The 17,799-nt window shown below is 38.5% G+C and overlaps 1 protein-coding gene across 4 annotated transcripts in view; it reads left to right on the top strand.

Annotated features, from left to right (window-relative positions):
- Positions 1-9,893, top strand: part of STRBP (spermatid perinuclear RNA binding protein) — a 130,605-nt gene extending 120,712 nt beyond the window's left edge. For all 4 annotated transcript variants that reach the window (XM_075184734.1, XM_075184737.1, XM_075184735.1 and 1 more), the window contains exons 15-19: positions 138-272; positions 1,800-1,940; positions 3,922-4,048; positions 5,098-5,142; positions 9,433-9,893. In XM_075184734.1, the coding sequence (XP_075040835.1) occupies positions 138-272; positions 1,800-1,940; positions 3,922-4,048; positions 5,098-5,142; positions 9,433-9,509 (525 nt within the window). In that variant the 3' untranslated portion in view covers positions 9,510-9,893. The remainder of the gene's footprint in view (positions 1-137; positions 273-1,799; positions 1,941-3,921; positions 4,049-5,097; positions 5,143-9,432) is intronic.
- Positions 9,894-17,799: the final 7,906 nt, after the last annotated feature.

Genomic DNA, 17,799 nt, shown 5'->3' on the forward strand with positions numbered 1-17,799 from the left:
CTGAATAAATTACTGAATTAAAAGGTGTCAGTTAAACACAGATAGCTGAGTTGTCTGTTGGGTAATTCATGATTTTAACACCATTAGAGGTATTTGACTCGGCATAATAACATTCAGTTTGTGAACGATCTCTTCAGGTCCGGACGCAGGGTCCAATCCTTACAGCGAGCGGAAAAAATCCTGTTATGGAGCTAAATGAAAAAAGACGAGGGCTGAAATACGAATTAATATCAGAGAGTGGGGGAAGCCATGATAAGCGTTTTGTAATGGAGGTGAGTGAGAACTGTTACAGCATCAAGTGGCAGTTTTGCTTATAATGGCTGCAACAACATCATTTTAACAAGTTTCCAAACTTAGGTTAATACTAACTAGTGATATTTTCTTTATTCTGCTGCTGTTTATTTTGAAGTCAAAATGAAGTGGGCCTAACTTTGTGAAGTACATAGTAGCCCAGATGCAGTGCACAATCCTCTTTGGTTTTGCTGTACACTAAGATATTCACCAAAGTGCATGGGTTTATGGAGCAAGGTGATAGTATTTGCGGAGACGCAGAAGTTTGCACTGTCATATGAAACTAATTGGGTAAAGCGAAGGCGTTCCTTGCAAAGTAGGGAGTCAATGTACCAATACAAAAACATGTCTCATTTGGCGAACAAAGAATATTGAGATGACCTAAAGGACACACTATTAGGTGTATTCCTTCCTTGCTGTGGGAATGGCTGAAAGCCACTTACACTCCGCATAAAAAGTTGATTCTTCCTCCAGCTCTAGGCTAGCAGACATTGGGTCTTGTCCTATACTTTGTGGGATGTGTTTTGCGCCTTCCAGAAGCACTTCAGCAGAGGAAAACATTTCTAGACACACTCTGGTCCCATGTAAAAAAATATAATAAGGAAGTAACAATGTACACACACAATAAATATAAGCCATATATTAGGCTAAACCAAGCAGGATTATTAATTGAAATAGGTGATTTTAAAATTGTAGGAGGTTGGACTGTTTATAAGAAGTTTACACTTATGCTCAATGCACGTATAGATATATTTCAGCCTCTATACACACCTAGGCTTTCTTCTTGTTTTTGGTGAAGTCCCCCAAGAGTGGAGAGTAGCCATGCAACTTGATGTGTGCTTAGGGGTCCATCTAGGTGCACTGATGCAAAACAAAGGCATTTTGTAATGCGCGTATCTAGTCGTATTGTAACAGTGTTTGCGAAAACCAGTGGTGGATCCAGGGGAATGGTGATGGGGGGGGGGGGGAGGGAAATGCCCCCAACTTTTGCAGGTGCGGTCTGCCTGCAGCTGCACATTATATTCATGTCCCCTGTTGGCTGAGAGGCAAACAAAGAATCCTACTCGGCACTGATTGTGTTTTAAACACAATCAGAGCGGCCGGGCGGCATCCCCTGCCAACAGGGATATGAATAGAATGTGCTGCCGTAGGCAGCCCGCACCTGCTTGAAAATAAAAAGGGGGTGAAGCACTAAAGCGCTCAGTCCTCCCACCCTAAGAAAAACACCAGGTCCGCCCCTGGCGAAAACCTACATTCATAAAAAACAGTCCTGCGCTGAGCTTACTCAAACCAGTTGGATAATTAGTCACAGCTGTAACAAGGATTTTGCCCAACTCCTATCTGAAATCAAAATAGAATAAAACAGGAACAGCACTGACTAGCAACTAGGAGAGTATAGTAAAAAAAAATAGATAATGTTAATCTATTTTTTTTTCTAATTTGCAAAAAGTATATCTATAAATTGATCCTTTCATTAATCAATTTAGAATTCTGCTTTTATTTGACAGGTAGAGGTGGATGCACAGAAGTTCAAGGGCGCTGGTCCAAATAAAAAGGTAGCAAAAGCCAGTGCAGCACTCGCCGCCCTTGAGAAGCTGTTCTCCGGGCCAAATGCCGCAAATAACAAGAAGAAAAAGATTATTCCACAGGTGAGGTTTCTGTGTGGTTCCCACAACCAATAATCGGCAGTAGAAAAAATATTTTTTATGCATTTATTAATAATTTAATTATTGTCCAAGGGGTTTCCTTTACAGCTTACCACAAGATCACTATTGTTTGTGTATTTGCTCAATAGATGGAAACAATGGATTTAATATAATACCTATACCACATAAACAGGATCCAGAAAAATGTAAAACAAAACTACAACTAAAATAAATGCTCATACATTTTAAAAAAAAAAGCATTGTAAACATACAGATGTAGAATACATTAACCATCCAATCATAATGGATTTATTTTATCCATGGATGGAAAATTGTTATACTGTTGACTGTCTGCTAATTGGAAGTTGCTACACAGAATAAAGCATTATCCATTCTACAGCCATCTGAGCCACATACTGCCCCGGTAGATGGATGTTCTTATAGGACCAATGAGTCTTAGACCTCATTCACACTACACCATTTTAAATGCGCTTTTTGTACACTAGTTTCCAATCCAATGTGCTTTAAAATCTTAATGCTGCATATAAGATTTTAACGGATAAATGTATCAAATGGTGGTTACTTAAAACAGACGATTCTCAGCGGTTTGCAGTCATTATTTAAAACGGCAATGTTATTAAAGGCAAAAACCAATCAACTTTGCTTTTAATCAATTTGCCATTTTAAGAAATGAACCTCCGAGAATTAGCTGTTTTATGTAACAGCTGATTGATTTGTTTACCCCTGAGACTCATCCCGAACTGTTTAATGCCCAACTGCACATCCGTTTTTTTAATGGGAGGTATACAAACCACATTGAAAAAGCGTATTATGAAAAAGCAATGGACTTTTAAAAAATTGATATGTGTTCATAAACTTGCATCCATTGAAAATGTTTTTGTATATAAGAAGTCTTTTTTTGTGTTATGCATTATACCTGCTTCTGTGCAAATTAATATGCCTTCATATTATTGGCTTTAACAATCTGCAAGGATGCCTCTGTTAAACTAGACCTGACAGTGCAGATGGCCATTCTGTGGGCTGTACCAACATTCATGAGAATGCAGCCTTTGAGTTCATTTCAAATACATTGTGTGCTTCCTGAAACAATTATGTCACAGATTGTTAGAGAATTGATAGACAGCAATCTCATGGATACTGTGTGTAGGTGGGTTGAATTTAAAACTCTGTCTTGACTTCCTCTGGAAAATATCAGTATGCTTCAGGAAAACGTGCAGCAACCGAAGTTGCTCTTTAGTCTGGTACTTGTGAGAATAATACTAATGTCTGCTTTTAAACTTGTTAAAACCAGAGATTTGCAATATCTTTATATAATTTATTTCACTACTGTCTGGAGTGCAGTAAAACCAATGAAGCCACATATTTGGTCTGCATGCAGAAGCAGATCTACTACAAAATCATTGGGTTACAACAAATATCAGCTGATCAAGAAGTTCCATTTTCACACACATATATATATATATATATATATATAGCACTAATACATTGGATTAAGTGACCAGTTAAGGATTCATTATCACTATAGAGCCATTACTATAATTCTTTCTGCTCCTGTACCTGCTCAGCCCTCTGTGGCTTTCTTTCATTTAGTTGTTAATGCTCATGTGTTGGAGTTCATTTCTGTTTTGCTATAATTTGTTCCCAGACTGAACAGGAAGCAACAAAACATGGTTTCTCCCTGTCCAGCTGTTAAAGAAACTAGTAGGAAATGTGAAGTTTTTATGCATTAGTCTTGAAATCCAGCCTTCAGGAAGAGAGATTTACATACAGCTGTTTTTTATACACTGCATTAGCAAGGAATAATAGATGGATTCCAAAGTACGTAAAATGATTTCACAGATCATGGTTTCTTAGCGAGCAGCAGCGATGTAGGTTTAAATAGGCAGCTTATTATTAAACCAGCAGTGACCCTTATTTCTCCTTCAGTGATTAATACTTTAATGTTTTCTCTATCTAACCTCAGACTAAAGGAGTGGTGAGCACAGCAGTATCGGCAGCTGTACAGGCAGCTCGAGGACGGGGACGAGTGGCATTAACACGGGGAGCATTTGTGGGGGCTGCAGCTGCTCCTGGATATATAACTACTCCAGGTACAGATGTCGGAAGCATTATGCTGTGCAGGAAATCATAACATCACTATATGCTGGGCATTGTCCTCCTATCCATTCCCATTTATTCTGGAATTCTAATATGGCCTATCATGGTCAATCTGTCTGTCTGGTATCTGTTTATCTTTTAGTATATATCTGAAACTGTATTCTTATCAGCCAGATTATATAGAGCGTGCATCATGTTATCATATGTCTCATGCTTTAGCTCTTCTTTATTATTACTCGTTAGACGTGGTGAATTACCACCTGCTTACATCTTAAGAATTTCCTTTTGTCTCATTCCTCTTCCTAGTCTGGTGGTTTGTACTAATAGTAATGGCACACAGCTGCAAACTTTTGGGTTCCCCTTTTTCTCATTTCCACTTTTTTTTACTAATTTTGTTCAGTCCACCATCCTTTGTCAGTTTTCGTTTCGGTGTATCTTCTGTCTTTTCTCCTGCACGGACTCTTGTTCCTTGTCCTGTGTCCCTTTAAGCTCTCAAAGCTTTGTCATGTTTTTATTTCTATAACATATTTCATTTTCTTTGATTTACACCAGGCCTGTCCAACCTGCGGTTTTCCAGATGTTGTGAAACTACAAGCCCCAGCATGCTTTGCCAGTAGACAACCTGTTGATAGCTGGAAGGGCATGCTGGGACTTGTAGTTTCACAACATCTGGAGGGCCGCAGGTTGGACAGGCCTGATTTACACCTTCTGTTTTTTTGTTGACACTATTCTATAATTGTCTTGCTCTTTATCTTTCTGCCCTTTGTATCTTTATCCTGTCTATTTCATTTTAAAGCTCTGCATTCAAAAGAGTGTCACTTTCCTAAATGTCCAGTGGGGTCCCAGGTCTCACATTTTACTGGATTGGCTGCCACCATTTTCTGAGTCCCACAAGTGGTGAAGGAGATGATCTCCCAATAACATTTTAATAGTTGTGCCCTGTATTCATTTGACACACACACGTATCTTAAATTGCAAATGTTCCACATAAGCTGCAGTATAAGAGACAGGAAATGATTTAATTGTTCTGTGTTATTTTTAGGTTATGCAGCCCCATATGGGTACAGTGCCGCGGCACCCGCTTATGGTATGTACGAAGCAACACTTTGACTCTTTAGAGGCATAAAGATGTTTGTGTTGCAGTGTTAATCTACTTAAGTCTTTTTCTCATTATTTCAGGAATCCCTGTGAAACCATGTTAAATTAAAGTTGTAGTTTCCAACAAAAAATATTACGTAACGAGACTGACACAGTATTTTTATTGTTTGATTTAATTTTGCCTAATGTAAATATTTATATATATATATATGAGGTTAAATCTGAATCACTTTAATCTGCTCTTTTAGATGATAAATTATTTTACTTTGAAAAAACAGAAAATACTTATCTTCTGCAGCATGTTCTCCTTTGTACTTTACCCACCATTGAGGGTAGAGTTAGTTGGCTTATTTTAAAGTTAAAAATGATGAACTAACATGTCCAATACAAGACTTACAAAAGTAGTTCCACTGATTCAGCCCAACCCATGTGTCTTAATTTAGTAAAATTCTATGTACCTGCATAGCAAACATCCTGTGCAGTGCATTTTACATTTTTCAGCTGGATACAATTTTGGTTTTCTTTTATCATAAAAATGGCCTTCTTCTCTTTTGTTTAATACACATTGTTTTTGTGCTTGCTTTAAAATATTTCAATATTTGGCCATTGAATATATTGAAGTCTCTCAATTGTTAGCAGTGTAAACATGGGCAAGCTCAGGTTCCTACTTAATAATGGACTGGCACCACCACCCCAGCCATTGTTCCATGAAGCAGAGTGCTGTCCTGTCTCTCATCGCCAGTAAAATGGAATGCCAGCTGTCATCTGTGTGTGTGTGTAGGGCTGCACTAGGTCTGCAGCCAATGTTCTGCCTCTGTGCTCCACACCCTGTACAAAAAAAACATGCATACTAATACAGGTAGACATGGTATTGTCATTGCTGCAGCGAGCAAAGCTACTAAATTATGCTAACTAAAGATGAGCATAATTTAAAAGCTGTTCTTTTGCCTCATTCCACATTTGGTTGCAAAATTTCTCAATAATTATCATCATTTATTTATTTATATAGTGCCACTAATTCCACAGCGCTGTACAGAGAACTCACTCACATCAGTCCCTGCCCCATAGGAGCTTACAGTCTAAATTCCCTAACACACACACACACAGACTAGGCTCAATTTGATAGCAGCCTATTAACCTACTAGTATGTTTTTGATTGTGGGAGGAAACTGGAGGAAACCCACACAAACACAGGGGGGGAACATGCAAACTCCACACAGATAAGGCCATGGTCGAAAATTGAACTCATGACCCCAGTGCTATGAGGCAGAAGTGCTAACCACTAAGTCACCGTGCTGCCAATGCTCTCCATTGGAATTTCACATAGAGTGCATGTATTCAAACTGCACCACAGAGCAGAATGACTTGATCGTCTCTCTACCAGCTCTATTACAAGACTACAAATAGAATGCAGAATGGTGAACCAAATGCTTAATTCAAGGATAGCATTGCCAGAACTTGTGCCAAGGTGCCTGTTCCGCTGCCAAGTTCAATTTGTGCAAAATGTCACAACTTTTCTCATCTTAAATGATATTATATGTCTGTTAATCCTGCCTCCACCCTCCCCATTGGGCTAATGCCCATTAAACGTGACCTTTGATGGTCGTACTGATCACTGTGCCAAAGTATATAAATATTTTTCTTTTGAATGGTCATGATAAATAATAGCTGATCCTGGAAATTCCGTGTTAGAAATTTTACTATGAATGTAGCCATTGTCTTGCTGGCTATAGCTATTACCGATATAAATGTTAACTGGCCCCACATACATTATGCAGAACAGTTTACAAATAAGACATAGTGGGAGTTGTATGAAATTAGAGAAAGAAAGGTAGACAATTTAATTGGTAATAATTTAGTAATAATTTAATTATTAGGAAATACTGCCCATTTGTTTTGTTTACACTCTGGCTGTTTGGGAGACTCCCAGGGGGTAAATGTATCATACCCCGGTTTTTTCAACTCGCCGGGAATCGGCGAGTTGACAGCTAAAATTTAAAGCGGCGTTGGCTTGTAAAGGCAAGCGCTGCCTTTACAAGCCAGCGCCACTTTAAATTTTAGCTGTCAACTCGCCGATTCCCGGTGAGTTGAAAAAAACGAGGTATGATACATTTACCCCCAGATCATCTCTTTTATTTCAGCAATGGATAAAGTTCTCTCAGACAAAGGCTTGAACAGTGAGAAATGCAGGCACACTAGCTAGCTTCCATAAAAATTGATAGATATTATAGTTTCAGTTTTATGTTTCTCCTCCTCGATCAACAGATGAGGATTAATTCAAGAGCGTCAGCAAGTAGACAATAGCTGAAAACTTAATTTGACTGATTTGTCTAAATGAATCTGTTCATATATTAAACACAAGGACTTTTAAGGAATATTGTTTTAATATTTTTTTTCCTCATCTGCTGTTTTTGTAGACCGCTTATTCAGTCCCATTCACAAAGCAGAGCTTCATGCTGTGCCATCACTTACGAATACTGACTTGTCCTGTTAACACATCACAGTTTGTATTTGTCTTGCTGTGTTGCAAATATACTTGTTTTTCTATAGACAGATGGTCCCAGTAAACACTGCAGAAAGACTACACCTGGTGTTGCTTTGTGATTGTCAAGCACACAGAGGATAGAAAACAGAACAATGACACATACTAGGTTATTTAAGAAATGTTCTATACAGAATACTTAGCCACAGAAATGTGAAAACAAAACATTTTGTAAAGTCTGATCTCAGTCTTTATAGAATATAGAACAAATGTATTAGTTCTGTAATTAATGAGAGATTGACTTCACCTCTCATAAATTGTTATATATGATTATGGTTGTTTGAGCGTCCTTTTACCATGAAATTTAAGATGGTCTGCATTACTCTTATTAGTTACACTGGCATTCTACAGCAGAATCAAATCACAAAAATCGGAGAGTATATTTTTTCTCTACTTCCAATGATCGCAATTGCACAAAAGTGTTCACATTGGTTAAAAGAAATGTCCCTACAAGGTAGAATTACCTTTTATTATCTCTGTCGTTTTTTTTATCTTTGGCATCAGTGGCTTGTAACTTTTCACTGTACTGCCATGTATTCGTTTAGTTGTATTGTCACGAATTATAATTAAATATTAAATCAAATAATTATTTGGTGCAATGTAATCTTGCAAAACTGCAAACCAATAGTAACGTTTGTTGTGACGATGGAACTCCCCATCAAGTCTGGCCGGGTTCCACGCCACAGACAACACAGCTCTTACAAAGAAATATTTTACATTTTATTGAGTGGACCTAGTAACAGGCCTATAATGTATTGGATAGGGAAGGAGCTTCTCCCTTTATCAGATGTATATGTGGGTCATGTGGAGATCACATGAGTGCTGGGGACCTGTTATGGTCAGAAATTATCTTGCAGTTTTTTGCCAAATCTCCATAAGTAAGTGAGTATCAACACTTATAACCTGTGGTGAGCCTAATCCTTGCCTGTGCTTTTTGAAGTGAAGTGCGAAGCTAGTTTATCATCGTTTCATACACACAGACCCTTTTTCAAGCCGTAGCAAACACAAACTGAAAAGTGCAGTAAATGAAAAAAAAAAAATGTGAAAGATGTCGGCTTAACTCTGCGACATGACTGACATCAGCAATCAATGGTTAACTAGTTTAAAAAAAAAAATCTACTAGAGAAGAGCAGTCCCAGAACTAATTAATGGCTCTATTTCACCTATTTGAATACCAGATAACATAATGACATTACCAGAGAAGAAGGTTATTTGTATTGTAGAAAGTAAGATGACCTTTAGCTTTATGCCATAATAATTCTATTTATAATTATGATCATTTTGTTTAATATCTAGATCTTTTCATGATGATTCTTGACCATGTGCATTGTGTTTTTACACATATATGGCTAACCATATATATCTGTAGCAAGCCTGTTCCAAGCACACGTTATTATCACTGTCAATATTGAGTAATTGACCCAATATTGCCAAGTTTGCAAGAACAGTGTTCGATAATGATCCAATGGGAATCATTCTGATTGCTGATGAGCATGGCTGCACGTGCACATGACTGCTATTGGCTTGTGCATGTGATCATCTTTTGACCACACTAAAATGTGGTTCAAAAATGATCCTGCCACTCTGCTGAGCGCCAGAATCTGTTTGGCCACAATTTGTAAATTGATCCTGTTGATTGGTGTTTGGGTCAAGAGGCAGAATCAGCTTAACTGTGGTATGTAATTACCTGGGAAACCTAAACAAGTGAACTTACATGGCAGTTTTTTCTTGTCTTAGGTATCCCCAAGAGGATGGTTCTACTACCAGTTATGAAATTTCCAGCATATCCAGTTCCCCACTACTCCTTTTTTTAACAAACGCATTGGACCAGACTGTCCAGAATGTCGAAGATGGAGCTTATTTTCTTTGACCGTGGGATTTCCTTTGTAAAGACCCTCTTTCCTACTTTTTTATTTTAACAGAAAAAAAACTGAATTTAGTTCTTTAAAACTTGAAGAAACATTGTACTGTGAAATGTTACCTCATTTACAGATAACTTAACTCTTTTACTGCCAGAAGGCACAGCCATGTATAGAAAGTCTTATCTGGCAACAGAGGTAGCAAGCCTCCTGTCCTAGGAAAGATGTAGGCTACAAGCATATCTTTTAAATGAAGTATGAAACTGTAAAATTAATAAATAAATTTGTGAAGGATGTATGATATTAAACTGATAACAAAATAAAATGTTTTGTCCTACATGCAGTGAGTTTTGACTGTTTTCTGCTAGTGACATAGGGTGGATGTGCCTCTCCAGCGGAAGACATAGCTTGTGACAGCTCAGCAGATTTGCTATGCACAAACACACACTCTTCATTGATGAATAGGGGGCAGGACTACTAAATTAACTTTAAAATAACTAGTCTCTGCTGTGTATGAGATTTCATCAAGACACTGTGCTAAGTATGTGGGGGGAGCTTCAGCTATTTAATGGAATGGGGAGATACTACTCTTTAACAGACCTGCAGTTACATATCCAGTTGACACTGAGCAATGTACGAGGGTGAGTCAAAAATTATCCACACTCTGGCTGTATAATTTATTTTAGTCAACTTTCAAAAAAGACACATTATTTTTCAACATAATCTCCCTGCTTTTCAATACACTTTGTTCATTTGTCAACAAGCTTTCGTATTCCCTCATCAAAAAATGTTTCAGGCTGAGCTACGAGCTACGAATGGACCGCTGTCTTCACCTATTCATCAGACATGAATCTTTATCCTCTTAGGGCTTCTTTCAGGGGTCTAAACAGGTGATAGTCTGATGGGGCAAGACCAGGATTATAGAGAGGATGCTTTAACAACTTGGTGTGCAGATATGTCATGCAATAACACAACACCCCTGGATAGCATTCATCTGCGTTTTGCTTGAATTTTAGGCTTCAGCTCTTCACTGTAACAAATACTGTTGAGGAACCTTTTTCCTGATAATGTTCCAATACTCGCCCTTGAGAACCCCAGACAGCTGCAAGCATCAATTTTCCTGCTGATGGTTGATTTTTGAACTTTTTCTTGGTTGGTGGTTGAGGATGTTTCCATTTTATACTCTACCATTTACGCTCAGGCCCGTAGTAATGAATACATATCTCGTCGCCAGTAACGATTCTTTTTAAGAAACTTTCATTTTCCTTAGAGTTTCGGTCCAAATTTTGTTTGCAGATTTCCAAACGCCTCTGTGCTCTTCTGTGAATTGTTTTGGCACCCATCTCCCACAAACTTTTCGAAACCCAAGTTTGTTGTGGATTATTGTATAGGCAGAGCCTCGGCTGATTTGCAACATAATCCACTGTCATTCTTCTATCCAACACAATCCGTTCACGTGCACGCTCAACGTTCTCATCAGTTGTGGACAGGCGTCCGGCGCCTTCTTCATGACTGACACTTGTGCAACCTTTGAACTTCTCTATTTATTCATACACACTTCTTTGTGCACAGTATGGAGAAAGTGTTTTGTCACAAAGTCTTCGATAAGTATTGGCACCAGAAAGATTGCACGCTGCTCTTTCATGCAAATCACAAGTGGGGCGGCCATTTTTTCTTGCACTGCAGTTGCAAATGAATTTGCGTAACACATTCTAAACTGCACAGCAGTGACTGGGGAGACAGCGACCTAGTATGGAAAGCATTGAGAAGACAGTGCGGCCAACAGAAATTTTAAAATAATTGAAGTGCATATAATTTTTGTGTCTCCTTCGTATATATCTGAAATTTCTCATTCTTAATGATCTTTAATAATGTGCTATTTCTGGTAAGGACACTAGCAGATTATTGTGAATGATTGACTCCAAGCCTACTGTACCATGATGACCTCTGCTATCAATAAGGAACCAGATGCAGTCTGGTCCAGAATGACAGAAGTTGCCCTAGGGAATTGGTTACAAGGAAGACATTTGTAAATGATCCTGTGACGTTGTTTTGGTTGTAGTAATAATAAGACGTTGACATTTATGTGGTTATTTTTATGGTTCCCTTATTTTCATTTAAACAAAATAAGGTAACATAAAGAAAAGGGAAATAAATCAACAGATTTGAATGTTTTATGCTGTCTAATTTCCATGCAGTGCTTTCATTATGGTTGTTACATGGAGCTTAGAAGTATAAAGTGAAAAAGAGGTATTCACATGTAGCTAGCTAGTTTTACACAACCAGACTTTACCACCAGAGAATTAGATTTAAATCCACCTTTTCTGCATAGAGAAAACCTATGAGGAAATCAAGCTACCGCTAAGAGGACATGAAGAGGGCCATTGAGTGGTCTGTCAGACCTGTCCATCACTGTCATGCTGCCTCTTTATAGCACCAACATAAAGACTTTCAAATCTCCCAGAGCAGTAGTAAAAAATATTAATGGGACTTTACAATGTCATTACATTACCAAAATGAAGCACGCTGGGGAACATGCCCAAGAGCACAGGTCACTGCTCCCTGCCCTGCAAATTAGATCATAAGTGTTTTCTTTCTTCTGATATACATCAGACTGGCAAGTATCAGCTCTGGGATTTTCACTGTATATTGATGTATTATGGAGTCAAAGAGGTATAAAGGCATTGTGTACAAATAATCAGAGTTAAAAATGTAATCATGTAGGAGTATTCACTCATTAGGCAGTTGACAATACTGTTTGCAATCAACCTGATTGACTCCTCTAACTGTATAGTATAGCTGTAGTGTAGTTTTCTGTCTGTTTTCAAATCGCCTCTCACAAAGCCGTGTCAAAATAATACCATTCTATGCAGAACTTGTGGAGTCAAGATTTTGCCAGGTGCCATCTTGTCAGAACGTAGGAGGTCTCTTTAATGTTTACACCCCAGAGGACTTTTAAAGAGGTCATACATTTTTAGTTTGTCCATCTCTGAAGTACGATCCCCGTGTACAAGTCTGCCTCAACAGCCTTTATATAGATGGTGCGGCCATGAAATTAGGAGTAAAAATGATGTAGTCCTCATCAGACTGCCACACCAGTATACCAGGGAAAGCCCAGATGGGTCACCTTTATAGAGGGGAGTTGACAGACCTCTGCTATGTGCACCCCATCCCTGCTGGCTGCCAATCTGAGCTCTAGTATTTTTGTACTCAGGCTGCTGTCTGAAACAGCTTCACTGATTTGCCAGGTAATGTGAGAACAGCTGCACCCAAACAGCCAGGGAGACAGACAGAGCCATTATCACTGGGTTCTCTACAGGGGGTACATAGGACCTGGTTACATTGGTTGCAGAACACTCTGACCATGTTAAGCTGCCTTTCTGGATGGACCATGTGTTTCTCCAGAGCTGCTGGCCCTGAGGCTGTTTTAAAATAGAAGCAGACCAGAGGATAATCACTTATCAGAACATCAGGTAGGTTAATTTGTAACATGTAAATATATATGTGCAATTCATGTATAAATATATGTATATATAATGAAATATGCACTAGGCACAGATGTCACGTGTAGGTAATCCAATCTGAATTTCCATACATATAGTCCAAAAATCATGGCATTCAATAAAGTTGTAGATTAGTGTTTCCCAAACCCAGTCCTCACGCCCCCTAACTGGGCAGGTTTTCCATATCTCCTTGCAGGAGCACAGGTATATTCATTACTGACTGACACATTGTATCCGATCCACAAGTGGTAGTAATTACTTCACTTGTCACCTGGAAAACCAGCACTATTAGGGGGCTCTGAGGACTGTCTTTGGGTAACACTGTTGTAGATGAAAAAAACACATTGCAAAAATGTATTGGGGCACATTACTGTTTCTGGACTTTTATCAAGATAAAGAACTGGTTAAACTATATCTGCTAATTTAATTTAATTAATTTTTTTTAAAGCTCCATAGCAGCCCTTATGATGGGTTAATCTCCTTATTTAGCTGAGAAAGTTAGGAAAGGGTCTAGGGTATATAAGGTAGCTCTTCCTGGTGTATTTAATAAATAATAATAAATAAAAATTATAAGTATAATAATTTCTTTATACTCACTGCAACCCTTACAATTGCATGTACCAAAGCAGCTTAATCGATAAGCTGAGTTTAAGAAAAATAACCCTGATGGTGCATAATTTTAACTGTTTATTAAGCAATTTCCTGAAGGATTTTTATTCCAATCTGTGCATCCGTAGAGGATGGAACATCCAAAACATAATGTCTGGTAAAGGTATGAAGATCCTCCAGCTGTTTTACAGAGATCATATGAGAGAGATCTGCTGAGACCTGAGCTTTGCATGTCCTAGAAGTTACCAGTGCCCTTGTAGAATGTGCTTTTAATATTTTAGGCACTTCATGTCCATTCTTCTTGTACGTCCATGTAATGACATCTCTAGTCCATCTTTCAATCGATGGAGCGTCATCCCCTTACGGAGAACCTTGTGGAAGACTGTTCTATGTCGGAAAAGATCTTGAGATGTTTATGTAGCAGGAAAATTATAAAGTGTTGTGTTTCTTTTTGGTTTTTTTTATCAAAAATGTTAAAGCACTTATAGAAAGAAAACAGTGAAGAAGCAATTATCCGTTACATTATGCAATAATTGTCAAAATAGGAGAAACAAATTGGGAACAGTAGATAAGCAGGAATCAAAGGGAAAAGATGTGCAATAACTCATGTCAGGAATAACATTATCATTATGAATATTACAGAAATGTCATCTCTTCATTGTACTTTGGATATATTCTGAATAAAGACCCTTAAAAACATGATACAGAATCCATTGTATTCTTTAAACCTCATAAATTAATATTCATACAATTGCGATACATCTGTTCTCTGTACATTTGTGTGTCATATCTGGAGGCACAGGGAGACCGTAAAGAAGATATGTCATATATAAATCAGAGGATCCTGTAAAAAATACCTGAGTTTCATCCAGATGGTCTGATGGAAGCACCTCCACATTTGTTCCATATATTTTCTAGTTGAATCCAAAATAGCCATCATTATTTTTCTTTAATTCCTTTGGAAATTCTCACATTATGTGGCAAGACACCAAAAACTGCCCATTCAGGCATAAAAGGAAGATGGTTGACTAATTCTGCCATCGTAGCATCTCCACATTCTAATCCAGAAGTTCTTTATAATAGGACAGGTCCAAAAACAATGGAATTAGTCAAGTGAAGGTTTACCACACATGGGACAGTTGAGGTGAAAGATATCCCCTATGCAAAATTTTAGGAGACATCATGTATGTGGATGTAGGGAGTAGCTTAATAGAAGTACTCAAAAGTTTTGAGTAGTATATTCACATTCAGTTCAGAGAAAGTGTGATAGTTTCACATTTATTGGCAAACTATTATCATCTAAAGAATAAATGTGTGCTGGTGTATTTTGCTGTGTAGCCATGTGCCTTGTACCTATTCTGTATGTAGATGAGCTCCCCAAGTCATAAGAGCAATGCACTCTGGTTCTAAAAAAGATATATGCCATGATTTATTTAATTGTTTTAACCTTGGATTCTGCCACCAGCTGAGAGACTTCCCAGTGACCCTTGTAAGTATGATGACATGATACAGAGAATCCGAATTAAAATTCCATTGGGCTAGTAGACCTAGTTGAACGTCCTGCATAAGCCACCTTATGCAAGAATGCTGATGTCTAATGAGAACATTCCCAAGAGACAGAGACAGAGACAAGTCCTTATCGGAGTTACTTCTTGAGACTGAAGCTGATCTGTTAGAGATTGAATCTTGGTAACTCGTTGTTTCTTACTGTGTCTATCTGTACCCCATAGAAGCTGCAGTTGTTGAGAGGGAACAAGGTGACTTTTGGCCACATTGATGATCCAGTCATGTTGTTGCAAAAACAAGATTACCTGTGTTCTGTTTTTTGCAATGTGTTCTGACTTTTCTATGACAAGAATATTGTCTAGATATGGCCATAGAGCTACTACTGTTTTCTAAGCGCAGCCATAAGGACCACTCACACCAGAGAGACCAAATGGAAGACAGGCAAAGTGACTATCCTGAACAAAGAACCTGATAAATTTATAATGGTGTGCTGTAATAGAAACATAAAAATAAGCGTCCTGTAAATCTATGGAGGTAAGGAAATTTTCTATCACATTGAGAAAGAATCTGTAAAATTCAATGTGTAAACATTTTGCAAGAGTCTTCACAAGGAAGCATGGCTAGACAATTTTTTGATTGCAGATTTGCTGCCCACGAATGCAGACAAAATTTCTTTTTACCACTGCTGAAGACATACAGAGAAAATAATATAATCCAAACGTGCCTCACAAAGGAAATCAATATCTCTTCCTTAACTTCAACACATTTAAGTATATACTGTCTACAAATTTTCTCCTCTGTATGCAGAGTACTGGCCCACAATCTAAGTGCTTTTGAGGGTTAAGTCATTGCCTAATTAGACTTAGGTACTGCTGTTTTTTATTTAAAATGCTGTTTGTTTAAAGTGTGGAGTTAGATCCAGTAAGGAGTTGAATCCAGGATGGGGTTTAATCTGGTAAGTGGCTAGCAAAGGTTAATACTCTCGAGTTCACTGCAGGCTATAAGAAATTAGGTTAGCCATAATAAGATGAGTGGTAGCAGGCTTGATGATCTCATTCAATGCATATCTTGTCATATGTATCATCATTTATTTATATAACGCCAGCAAATTCCGTAGCGTTTTACAATTGGAAACAAACATTAATAAAACAATACTGGGTAACACATACAGACAGAGAGGTAAGGGAACCCTGCTTACAATCTGTGGGATGCACACTTGGAGCAATTGTTCCAAGGTTTATACCTCTGTGAGAAATGTGAGCAATTGGTCTCTTTGGAAGCCTAAGTAACTGATCTAAAGCAGACCATTGCAACATTCAGAGAGATTGCCAACCTGAAGCAGAGTTTACAGCTCACCATTGATGCGTTAGCTGAGCAGGGTGGAGCAGAGACAGAGGAGGATGCACAGGTAGGCAGCTGGGTAACAGTTACTAGGGATAGCAGAGGGAGAAAGAGGCAGGCCAGTTCTGAGCTAAGCAATCCAAGCAGATTTGCTAGATTGGATGAAGATACTGTAGAAGGCAGTTCAGAATTGGTAGAGTTGGGTGAGACTTCTTCCTCTAGCAACCAGGGGAACGGTCTCTCCGGCATAGAAGGGACCAAAGTTACTCAGGGACCCAGGCAGATTGTGGTGGTTGGGGATTCAAATATTAAGAAGGTAGATAGGGCAATCTGTTACCGGGGCCGTGCATGCCGAACAGTGTGTTGTCTCCCGTGTGCTCGGCTCGGCCTATTGCGGATCGGGTAGACACATTGTTGGGAGGGGCTGGAAATGACCTGGCGGTTTTCGTGCATGTTGGCACCAATGACCGAGTTAGACAAAGAAGGGGTGTCCTAAAGTAAATGATTTCAGGGACATAGCTCGCAAACTTAAAGCAAGGACATCCAAGGTAGTATTTACGGAAATACTACCTGTGCCACACTGTAGTCCAGGGAGGCATTAGGGAGGTTAATGCGTGTAGTGTAGGAAGGAGGGTTTGGAAATCTTAGAGCACTGGGCTTATTTCTTGGTCAGTTGCCATCTTTATTGTCGAGATGAGATGCACCTGAATGAGGAGGGGGCTGCTGTGCTAGGGGAGAGGATGGTTAGGAGGTTGATATTATAGGAGATCTGGTGGGATGATACACATGACTGGGCAGTCAACTTGGAAGGCTATTCTCTCTTCAGGAGGGATAGGGTAAATAAAAGGGGAGGAGTAGTATGTCTTTATATTAAGCCAGAGTTAAAACCAAGTATTCAGGAAGTTATTTACGAAAAATATTGGTGATAATAGCCAGCAGACGAAAAAGTTCAGGGAAGTTGCTGATAGAGATATGTTATAAACCGCCAGATATTAGTATGATTGAGGAAGCCCAACTTCTACAGCAAATTGAAAAAGCTACACAACTAGGTCAAGTTTTAATTATGGGGGATTTTAATTATTCGGACATTGATTGGAGTACTGAGACCTGTGGTACAGCTAGGGAAAATGGTTTCTGAACACGCTAGAAGACCATTACATGTCCCAATTAGTAGAGGAACCAACTAGGAACCAGACGATATTGGACCTTGTAATAACAAATAATATAGATGTAATATCAAATATTCAAGTAAAGGAAAACTTAGGAAATATTGATCATAATATGGT

This window comes from Mixophyes fleayi, chromosome 9 (assembly GCF_038048845.1).
Source record: "Mixophyes fleayi isolate aMixFle1 chromosome 9, aMixFle1.hap1, whole genome shotgun sequence".
NCBI classification, from domain to species: Eukaryota; Metazoa; Chordata; class Amphibia; order Anura; family Limnodynastidae; genus Mixophyes; species Mixophyes fleayi.